General features: G+C 30.8%; 1 protein-coding gene across 1 annotated transcript; it reads right to left on the bottom strand.

The window, feature by feature from the left end:
- Positions 1-8,729: 8,729 nt before the first annotated feature.
- On the bottom strand, positions 8,730-9,845 carry LOC148282730 (peptidyl-prolyl cis-trans isomerase FKBP5-like). The gene has a single exon (XM_088224579.1). It carries the CDS (start codon positions 9,662-9,664, stop codon positions 8,771-8,773), a length of 894 nt encoding a protein of 297 aa, XP_088080705.1. The 5' UTR covers positions 9,665-9,845; the 3' UTR covers positions 8,730-8,770.
- Positions 9,846-11,441: the final 1,596 nt, after the last annotated feature.

The raw sequence follows: 11,441 nt of genomic DNA on the forward strand, positions 1-11,441 counted from the left end.
CAGAATGAATCATAATGTCGATACAAAAATTATCATCTAAAATCGAATGACATACAAAACATTCATTAGTTGAAATGAATGCTTTACTTGCAGATGTTTATAAAAACCGTCCTTCAGACAATATTGTTAATTAAATTAAATTCTTAATTAGATGTGTACTCTACCATTTTTTTATGCATATTTACATTTTGGCGGTGTAAATAATCATGTAATTTGTGTCAGCGCCATGTTAATAACGAGTGCTAATTATTTAGTACGTTCAAACGAATTACTGCCAGATTTCTAGTCTGACTCGCCTGAAACATATTTCAAATTCAATCGTCTAAAAATATATGTGTAGTTTTAACTGTGTATTTTTAAAAACACTAATAGAGCTCGTTATTATGTTTTTTTTTCTTCAAGTTTCTGTGTCATTTAAATTGTCTTTGGTATTATCTGTTTTAAGTGGTTGTGACTTGTGATAGCTGAATAAATGTTGTAAATGTATGTATCGGTACTATTATAATAAAAAATTAGAATAATTATGTATACACAACTTTGGCTAATCAGATTTCATGTAGGTCCTGCCGAATAAATAATATTATATATGTATGATAGATTTAAAAAATATAAACTCAATGTCAACTCATTTAACATTTTTAATATTTAGTTTTTTTCAAAGCCTTACTACATAATATGTATATGTAACAGTTTTTCATGTCCTTTATTTGGAACTATTTCTGCATGCGTTTATTTACACAGTAAACTCTCGATCCCAACCTCTGTGCGCCCAAAGGCCCCCGCATGGCCAAAGACAGCTGTAAATATAACAGGTTTGGAAGAGCGGCTTTATATTTATATATTTTGCTTCAAAGCATTATAACACTCGGATATGAAATAAAGGTCAATAGTCAGACCAAGAGAACTATCCAAATGCTGTATTACAATATATATTTTTTAAATTCTGTATATTAGAACATTACTTTGAATAATTTATGTCTTCTTAAATTTAGTTTTTTTTTTTTTCATATTTTTTGTAACCCAACATTCATTAAGTTTTTATATATCAAACTTTGCATATATTTACACTCACTACCCTTTAAAGATGATTTTTATTAATATACATGTTTTCAATATTTTTTAAAAATCTAATGTACTCGTATTTCATTTAAAAATTCCCTTGCAATAAATAAAAACTTTAGTTGCTTTTTTTAGCGCGGTAGCAATATTATTTTCGTAGCAAAAAACACAGGATTCGATTATTGACACACAAATGTTTTCCGTAAATAACCTGTGTTCTTATATGAAGACCGATATTATTTATAAAATGATTAAGGAAAAAACATCGAATTTTTACATTATAGTACTGATTTATAAAAATCCTTTACAATTATTATGTTAAATAAAATTTTGCCTCTTCAGTAAACCGTGTTGATGGGACCAAATTAACATAATTTTTTGTCAGCTTACTCTGATTTTAAATACTGTTTTTTAATTTTTTTTAATGTGGTTTTCTGAGTTAACATTGAGTTTACGAATGTTTTTTTATACTTGCCGTAGTGTATGTATCATTACAAATCTTATTTTAATAACCAACGATCACTATTTAATAAAAGATGTATAAAATGAAGGATTCGTGATAACAAACATTAATGAATGTATATATTATAATCATGTAAATTAATGGATATAAGAATAACATTATATACATGTTTTCTTCTCTACTTGATGTAATAATTTTTTTTAACATAATGCTGTGCTAATAATTTTGATAATTTTATGAAAATGCTTCTTTTTATGCTCAGTTTATCTCAACTAAGAGGTATCTGAAGAAATCGAAGACACAGTATCATGATCATTAAATGTATTACACGCTGAGGTCTCTCATAAATAAGTTGTTTAAATATTTGTAATTGAGGTATCTTAATAAGTACATAATATGTAGTTTATTTTAATGAATTTCCCCCTTACTAATAATCGTAGTGTGAATTCAATTTTATTCATCAGAATCTGATTCGTCAGATGTTGACCCTAGAAAATACTTTAAAATATTTGAAACGTATTTGCCAAATTAGAATAAAATATCCAATTTCCTTTCTATATAGAAATAAACCACGTTAAAAACATTAACTTTTTAAGTACTTTTATTTCACTCTGTTATTTTTTCAAAAATTTAAACTTGTTTACAAACCTTTTGTTACATCTTTTTAATACTTTTGATTAACGTGTTTTTTTTTTATTGTTGTAAATTTTATATGTATTTATACAGTTATTTAAGATGGGAGTTTTATACAATTCCAATCATTTTCGTATGTATTTCTGAATAATTCTTACTAGATTTTAAATCATATTATTAAAGTGAGTAGTACATAATTTATATAAATAGGATTGTAAATACAACACCGACAGTGCCTGATTGTATCTTCCAATGTGAGAAAAATCATTCTTATATTATGTTGCATTTTAAATTTCACCTGTACATACTTTGAATATATTATAACGGACACTCGAAGCCCCAATACAATCACATCACCCAGCAGAAATATATTGTCTTTTTCGGAAGGAGAATGCAAACGTACATGTGCCATACAGCGACACGAAAAATATTATTTTGTTGGTTGTTTTCCTGTCCATGTTTATTATATTATTATTATAAAGTTCTATTGATTTCTGCTCCTCACAGATAATATATGCTCAATGCTATTTATTCAATAATAAAATTTATGGCTTATGTTAATCTTTTCAATAATTGTAAAATGGTTTCTTGGTGTAAGGTAAATAAATCCTTATTTTTTATACTTGTCTTTAATTATGAAATTCCCTCTTCAATTTTTATAATCCCATAAAACTAATGCAAAGACCTGCTGTCATTATGCAAAAATCCAACTACCTAACACTCTGTAAATCAAGTTTTTCAGCTTTTAATGTATGGTATTTTAATGACAAATATTTGAACCGGGTTGTTGTCCCGTGATAGTGCTGTAGACTCACGAACCAAAGGTCTGGAGGTTCAACTCCCAACTCGATTCCCATTTCTCCGCACAAGTTGTTTGTGACTTTTAGTATATGGACTTTTTAAAAATAATTTCTGAATTGGGATAAGAGAAACATATGGTTCTCTTTCCCCAAGTTAACCTGATACTTTCGCCCTACTTTGAAAAAAATAGAACAAGATTTAAAATTATTAAATAAATGCCATCAATATGTAATTATTTTTAAAAATAACTAAGCTAGGGAAGCATAGGGAAAATATTAAACTTATCAATCAAATAGTCTAGTACAATATCTTGTGAAGAAATAAACTCTTTTCATCAGCCACGTGTCACTCAGTTTTTAAAAATGAACTGTAAAAAATTGTCCCTTTTTTAAAAATGAAATACAATAGTGTCAGTTTTGATATACGAGCTTTTGTACTTGACTTTAAAAAATGAGAACTCAAATATTTATTTTGACAACAAAAAAAATGAAATTAGTAATCAAATAATTGTAGGTACTGTAATGAAACGAGAAATTAACCTATCCATTTTTTTTTATTTAAAAATATAACATTTCAGTCTAGAAGATATATTTAGATTTATATTTTAATAATAATACAAATTTCTTTATAATATCCTCTTTTTAACTAAATCAAAATGATATCGACAGTGGAATAGAAAAAGTTCCTAAGTAACATGTAGCCAACTTTACAGAATAGACAATGAAAGTTTTTTTTAATTAATAAAAAATATCTTATTTTTTATTTTTATCTAATTTTTGTAGGAATAACCCCAAAATAATAGGTTTATATCTTCGGTTTTCTGGCACAAGTTGGTAACTATACTTTACAAGTTGTCAGATATTGCAAAGCTCATCCCAAATCTACTCCATTGTGCACCGCCAGTTCAGTTTCTGCAAGTGTATTATAAAATATTATTTTTGGAATTTCTAAAATACGAAGTATTTTTTTTCCTTTTTAAACAAAGGTTACTTGGGTTATTTAATGCCATTTAAGAAGACATCTCATTATTGTAAAATAATACTTGTGCCAGAAACCTAATGATAGATTTTTTTATTAATTTAAAAAAAAACTTTGACCGGCTCCTCTGTAAAGCTGCTACATGTCGCTTAGGAAAGTTTTTCTTTCCACTGTCGAAATTATTTTTACAAAAATATGTATTTAACAGGATGCTTTTTTTTATTGTAAAATTAAGTTAATGTCTTGGCAAAAGTATTTGAGAAAAAGGAAGTTTATTATAAGTACTTTATCATATTTTTATACAGGCATACCTCTAAAATTCATAAAAATTATAAACGACATGCACCAAGGTATAGCAAAGAACCCTTACATTATTTTGTAAATGGTAAGTTAGAGTATTGCAGAATTTATTACGTACTTTTGACTTGTAATAATATCATATGATAGTTTTGACACTCCAGAACATGCCATGAGGCAGTGGAGAGGCCACATAAAAAAAAGAAGTGTGAATTGTGTTTTTTTTTTAATGTGTACATTACTTGTGAATTTTATTGATAAAAAAAAGATTTAGTCAGAATAGATTGTAAACGGTCAATATTTTATTTAGGAAAATAAATTGCATTACTTCATTTACACAGCGGAATGGAGTTAATTGCGGTTTTATATGTCACACTTGTAATTTATTTGAGGTTATAATAGTAAAAGAAACAAAATAAAGAAACGATATGTAAGAAATACTTTTAAAGCTAATATTAAATATTATTTTCAACAAATAAATTCATGTAATTAAGTACATGCATATTAGGAGGGCTGATTGATATATTCCACCCGTGTGTGAGCTATTTCAAAGCAGATGAGAAATGTGTTAGTAGTACTTTATTTTTTGACGTAGTCCCCCTGGACTTATATATTTATTTATTTATTTAAGTTAGTTAATATTACATTGTATATTAACTAATATATTTACAATTATAACAAATACTTATTAAATATTTCTCACATAACTACATGCTTCTTCCGGCGATGCGCCAACATTTCTAGTCTCCTGGTAGAACATCTGTCCAGCCCCTGTCGCCTACTCGCGCTTCAGCACACGAGGCATCAGTGTCAATAGCTGCTATTGACCAAGCTAGATTCGAATTGGTTGAACACCCCCCGTATTTAACTGATCTAGCCGCCAGTGATTACCGGCTATTCTCAAAACTCTAGGAATATCAGCGCGGTAACAAATTTTTGGACGACAATAAGGTCAGTCTTGTGCTGCGACATGTAGATGAGTGGCTGGCAGTGGTCAGACAAATGTTCTACCAGGAATCTACAGAAATGTTGATGTATCTCCGAAAGAAGTGCATACATTTCCAGGGGTGCTATTCTGAATCTTCTCTCCCCTAGAGAGTGATTAATTTGGGGATTTTTATTTTTTGCATGCGTTTACACTTTGCTTCATAAATGGCCACACTGAGGATTAAACGTCAAATAATGATGAGCATTTGAAATCAAACATGATGATTATTGCGACCTTAAGCATTACCCCAAACACCTCATTAGGTTGAATTGACCAATCCGTATTGGTTTTTTCAGTTTTATACATCATTTGGCGTTTTATCATAAGTGTGGCCATAAATGACGCTAAGTGTATTTGCACACAAAAAATAAAAAACTAAAAATTTCTTTCGTCTCTACCCCCGCAATAAGATTCATAATAGCACCCCTGGGGTAGAACATATCAATCAACGCTCGTATAATTAGACGTAGTTATGCAGAAAGCATCCAACCCTCAAAATGCTAAAAATGAGTAATGCCGGTTTCGATAGCATACTATGAGATTTTTATGTGCTGAAAACTTCCAAACTCCAAGTGCTATATATTTTTTTTGCCAATTAAAGAAATTTCTAACCCGCATCACGGCTATCACTTTTTTATTAACTTTAAAAACTTCCAAGTGGTTTGACTGTTTTCTGCAGTTCTTTTATTTTTTCAAATTTCTCTGATTGGCAAAAAAGTATACCACTCGGAGCTTAGACGTTTTCAGCACATAAAAATATCGTAGTATGCTATTGAAACCGGCATTAGACTCATTTTTAGCATTTTGAGGGTTGCTTCCTGCATAACTACGCCCAATTATTACTCTTACTAAATATAAATCTTGTGCCTTTCATTTTTCAAATAACAACTCAAGATCTTCATTTCTACAAAATGTTAGTTAGTTATTATTACTATACATTTTAAGAGAGATTATAGTTCCACTAAATGTGTTCGCATAAATTAACGCAATAATAAATAAACTCGACCCTTAGTTACAAAATAGAAACTGACAAAATGGTAGAAAACATCTCTGATTTAAGTGTTTAGTTTAAACTTTTATAATATACGAGTATTTAATATTCAATTCCTCAGATGGAAAGAACACGGATATCACCGCAAACCAAATGAAAAAACTTATTCACTTATTCCACAATTTGAGAAATGAACTAAATATACAAAAGCTTAAGAACAGTCTACTTTGCGCTATGTCAAAATCATAGAATTAAGAATAGTCCAGAAACCGCATATGAGCATCAAACAGAAGGCAACTAAATTAGTAGTTTTACGTTTTGACCCATTAGTTTCTTTGTAGACATCGCTCAGTACGCAACTCTGATTTGAATTCAACTATGCCGTGTTGTGTCCTTTTAAAGTGTAGAAGTACTGCTAGGATCTTAAAGAAACAGGATGGGATCACATTTCATGTGTAATTAGCAAATGAATGTGTAAGTAGCAAATGCATTACTTAAGAATGGAATTATTTTTCCATCTGTCAGATTGTCGAAGAAATCAAAATGGACATTTTGTTAGTGTTGCCAGGGTAGTAAATTTTTTTACCCTACTTTGCTCATCTAATGAGAGAGCTAATAAAAATTGAACCTCGGATTAAACAACTCTGTGGAGGACATTTGACCGACATTATCTTTAAAACATAAAATATTATTTAAAATGATATAAAAATATCTGATTTATGTCAAATAAAATTTGAATTATATTTTAAGTTCAAAGTTCATTAATTCAATTACTCTTATTAAATGACCCTTTACGTATCTACTCTGTTGTGTCAATCAATATTTCCGCGTGCGCAATAAAATTTTAGAGAAGTTAACAGATTGCTCTTTTTTACCTTACATTTGTGTTACAATTATATTTTTTTCCCGTCGTGTAACATTACGCGGCGACATCACGAATGCGGCGAAAGTGGGGCATAGCGGGGGAATTATTGGACACAGTCCGATGTATTCAAATATGATTCTACGCTCCTTCTGGACTATTCTTAATTCTATGCTCAATGTATAATGGTGTTTGGGATCATAAGTTGGGTATCAGCATCTAAAACCGCACTCAATCGCCTAAAAGAAGTTTGGTATATGTGTTCCATACAGCGGCTGTATTGATGTTTTCTAAATTTTTAAGCGGGTTTTACTATGTTATTGGTATAAACAAAAGGCCAAAACCAAAGCTAGAAACCATTAAGAAAACTGCAACCGGTACTGAGAATGAAAACATACGGTCCATGTTCCCGTTTATATATTGGACCTAAATCCTTTAACAGTCTGCCAAAGAAGTTTGGGACATATCAAAATACTCCAAATATAAGCAGGAAAAAAAAGAATATTAATAGATGCAAATGCTATTAATTTAGAAACTATAATACAAGCTATGTACTCTTTATTTATTGTATATTTGCATAAAGTCTATTCGAAAGCTATTATTTGTGCAAAAACATAATAAATCAAACTAAATTAAAATATTGTAAAATGTCTTCATCGGCATACATTGTTAATTCAATGATACAATGTATTCTTGTGAAATTTCAAATAAATAAATAGAACACAAATTCAGTTTCAATTTTGACAAAAATCAGGTAATATTAAAAACTAAAGCAATATCGTCAAATCAGTGATAACAAATGCCAATTCAAAACAAGTTAGTTATTCGTGACCCAAAAAACCAATAAAAAATTACCCAAATTAAATATTACAATATTCAACTTAAGAGATTTGAACAATACCAAAGATCAAAATTTATTGGAACAGAAAGAGAAGACACTTTTACTTCACAAAAGTCGACAAATGGAAAAGTTGAGGAAATGTGGATGTTCAAACGTATGCAGAATGGTGAATGTTACATTGTGTGTAAAGTGGCCACTTAAACCAGCCAATGACAAGTCATAAGCCCTGACTTTCATGGTACCTTCTCATAAATGTTTCCCCCGTGTTACAATAAATTTCATTCTTGATAATTCCCCGGGGAATAAATCCAGACATGTCTACGAACATTTGAATATACTAAAAATATTGTTTAATAATGGAGATAGTGAAACCTAACTACGTAATAGATTTATATAATACAGACAATACTATATACGAGTACTATAAATAATGTATAGAAAAAGCGGTGTACTTTTATCATTATGCAGAAAAAAACTCTCACAATTTTTTTAAAAGTTCAGTTACCGCTATAATATATCTGTGTCCAGGCGGATGAAGAATACAGTTCTGTGCATGAAATAGAACTAGAGGCCTGGATGAGTGTTTTCAACTCGATAGCTGCTGTCAGGAAATCCTTCAAAGAGAAATCAAGTGGAGATAAGTCCACGTCATAGTGTGATGTTCGGCACGTTCGCCTACCATGCTCGCGATCCCGGGTTCGATTCCTGGGATGATCGACATGAAATACTGATTAAAAAGGTGTTTCTGTACCGCAATATTTCATGTAACAGATGATCGAGATAGGCTGCATTCGGTCTACCAATGACAGGGTATGATGATAGTATATCGTACATTATTTTATTTAATGAAGTTCAAACTAAGCAAACATATTTTTAATAACTTTCTTGTAGGCTTCGTTCATGTGGATGACCTTCTCCCTCAGCTCGGCGGCCTTGCAGCGCGCGGCGGCGTTGGTGGGAGACAGCGCCAGCACCCGGCAGATGTCGCCGTACGCCGCCTCCCACTCCGCCAGCCCCATCCGCGCACACCCCCGCCTGTACAGAGCCTTCACGCTGTCGTTCTGAATCTCCAAAGCCTTGTCGCAAAGTTCTAGAACGGCTTGATACTCACTGAACTGCAGTTGGCAAAACGCCAAGTTATTATAAAGATCCACTTTCAAATTCTGTATCACTTTCATATCTGTTTCGTCGATTGCTTCCATCTCATTTTTATCCAGAGTTAAAAGAAATTTTAGCGCTTTGCTGAACTTTCTAAACGCTTCTATTAGCCTCTTGTCTTTAGTCAGTTGAACGCCGTCATTCTTGTGCGAGGTTGCTTCTTTGACTTTCTTTACCCAATGCCAATCGCAAAACAACTCTTCTTCGCTTATACTTTTCATTGTTACCTTGCAAGTAATTTCTAGTGCGGGTGCTTCGTGTTTGTCAAAATATGTTATGCTTAATATGCTTGTTTCGTTCAAAAACATGTGTCGAAGGCATCTTTCTAAATCTATATCTATATACGAGGACGCTTTGCCAATGGCCCACATTCCATCGAAATCTTTACTCAAAATGGTGCTGTCTTCTTCTCCATGATAGCCTACATCCTCCTTTTTAACATTTATTTCTGAAATACGTATTTCACAAGAAGATCCTTCGAGAGGACTGGTAGAAAAATTACCCGCTACGATGATCTTTTTCTTGATCAACTTGTGTTTTAAATTACTCAAGACAATATCTTGACCCTCCATGATTTCTGAGGCGGCATTCATTTAAAACTAAATAATGTAGAAGTTAAAAATACTTATTTAACATTCGTGTTTTTTTTTAAATATAGCCAGTCACTATCAGAAACAATGACAATTTTCAAACGTCAATAAGTCAAACTCAAAATGCCGAAAGACTGACCAACTATCTGTGTATCTGTGGACACAGACTACAGATATCATCTGTGATACTGACCACAGACTACAGATATGACTACAGACTGACGAAAAACAAAACATGACAAAAAAAGTATAGATAAAAAATAATAAATAAACCTTGTTAGTTAGACAAAATACGCGTAGTATCTACTTGTCTACTTAAAAAACGGGGCATGTTTTATTCTCGGCTGTAGATTTTTTTATATTCTTTCAAATTCGTCTCATTAGTTATTCTCCATCTCTCTTGAAATATTACATGCTGTAATAAAACCCTAAACAGTTAGAAATTAGTTCATGATAAACCTTTTATTGTTTTAGGAAACCAAAAATGGAAAGAAGCGGCTCCTATTTTTATTAATAATCTAAAATTTACAATTATTTGAATAGATCAATTAAAACTATTTTTTTTCATTAAATCATTTATTAAATTATTTTAGAAAAGAATTGAGTATTTTTATCTATCTGACATACTCAAATATTGTTGATTAGTGATACAATACATCACATAAGGTGATATTTAAAATGTTTTCTTGGACGTGATAATACGAAAGTATGACAAAATAGTTTGAAATTGAACATATTTTAAATACACGTGCTTTATCCCAATTTCCATTTCGCCAATCAAAAACGCGCAAATATCCGCACTATCCCAACAAACCAGTGAGAATATTTAATTACGCTTGTAACCACAGATTACGTATACTATTCTTATTGTTTATGCAAATAGCGTAACGCCTTCAAAATATTTTTTTTAAAACACATCGTTTACTGATAATTTATTTTACAAGATAACGCTTTACGTACCAAGTACTGTGCGGTATTGTAGTAAAAAATAAAAAGTTTATAAATAACACGATGTTACATGTCAATCTGTCGGGAAAAACACAGGACTTCATGCATGACGCATATTATGGTAGCTATGAGCGCTATCCCCTGCAACGTATGTTTTATTTCCGTAGTACAATAGATAATAATTATCATCGACATATTAATACACATAGACATGCCTTGAGCCCTCAAAAATGATGAAACTCAACTCATGCCCAAACGCTCAGTCATGCCTAACGCGGTGTGGTGTTTAGAATCCAAACCATAATGCCTGTTTATGTCATGAAAGCGTTCAAAAACCTTTTGGATAAACATTGTAAAAGGATTGTGTAACTTTTCATCGATAAATGTTTGTTTATTAACAAAGCTTAAAACAGTTAATATTCTAATTTAAATATATTTTTTGTAAACGTCCAACTACGCCTAGCGGTGCATTTACTGATAGGAATTCATTTTTAAGATATAATAAACGAGAATTGATATTATTTTTGCATTCCCCAACATCCTAAATTATGCCATATAATTATACCTTTTGTAAATTTAAATAGATTTTAAGATTGTTTAGATTAAGTGTTATTAAATATACACTCATTAATGCCAATCTGTTACTGCTTCCATAACATTGATTCCATAAATTGATTGACTTTAAAAAAAATTGTATTATAATGCAACTCTGGTAAAAATTAACCAAGTTTCAAAAATATTCAACTCTGTAGGGGTGCGTCTATGTATTAATATGTCAATAAATATTATGTTTTAATAGTATGTAATATTTACAAAAAAATCTGGCTGTTAG

The sequence above is a fragment of the Micrasema longulum genome, unplaced genomic scaffold, assembly GCF_059751315.1.
Source record: "Micrasema longulum isolate JH-2025_06_02 unplaced genomic scaffold, ASM5975131v1 h1tg000299l, whole genome shotgun sequence".
NCBI lineage: Eukaryota > Metazoa > Arthropoda > Insecta > Trichoptera > Brachycentridae > Micrasema > Micrasema longulum.

Bases quoted from the DNA above. Each gene is read 5' to 3' on its own strand.
- LOC148282730 (XM_088224579.1), bottom strand. From the start codon at position 9,664: ATGAATGCCGCCTCAGAAATCATGGAGGGTCAAGATATTGTCTTGAGT.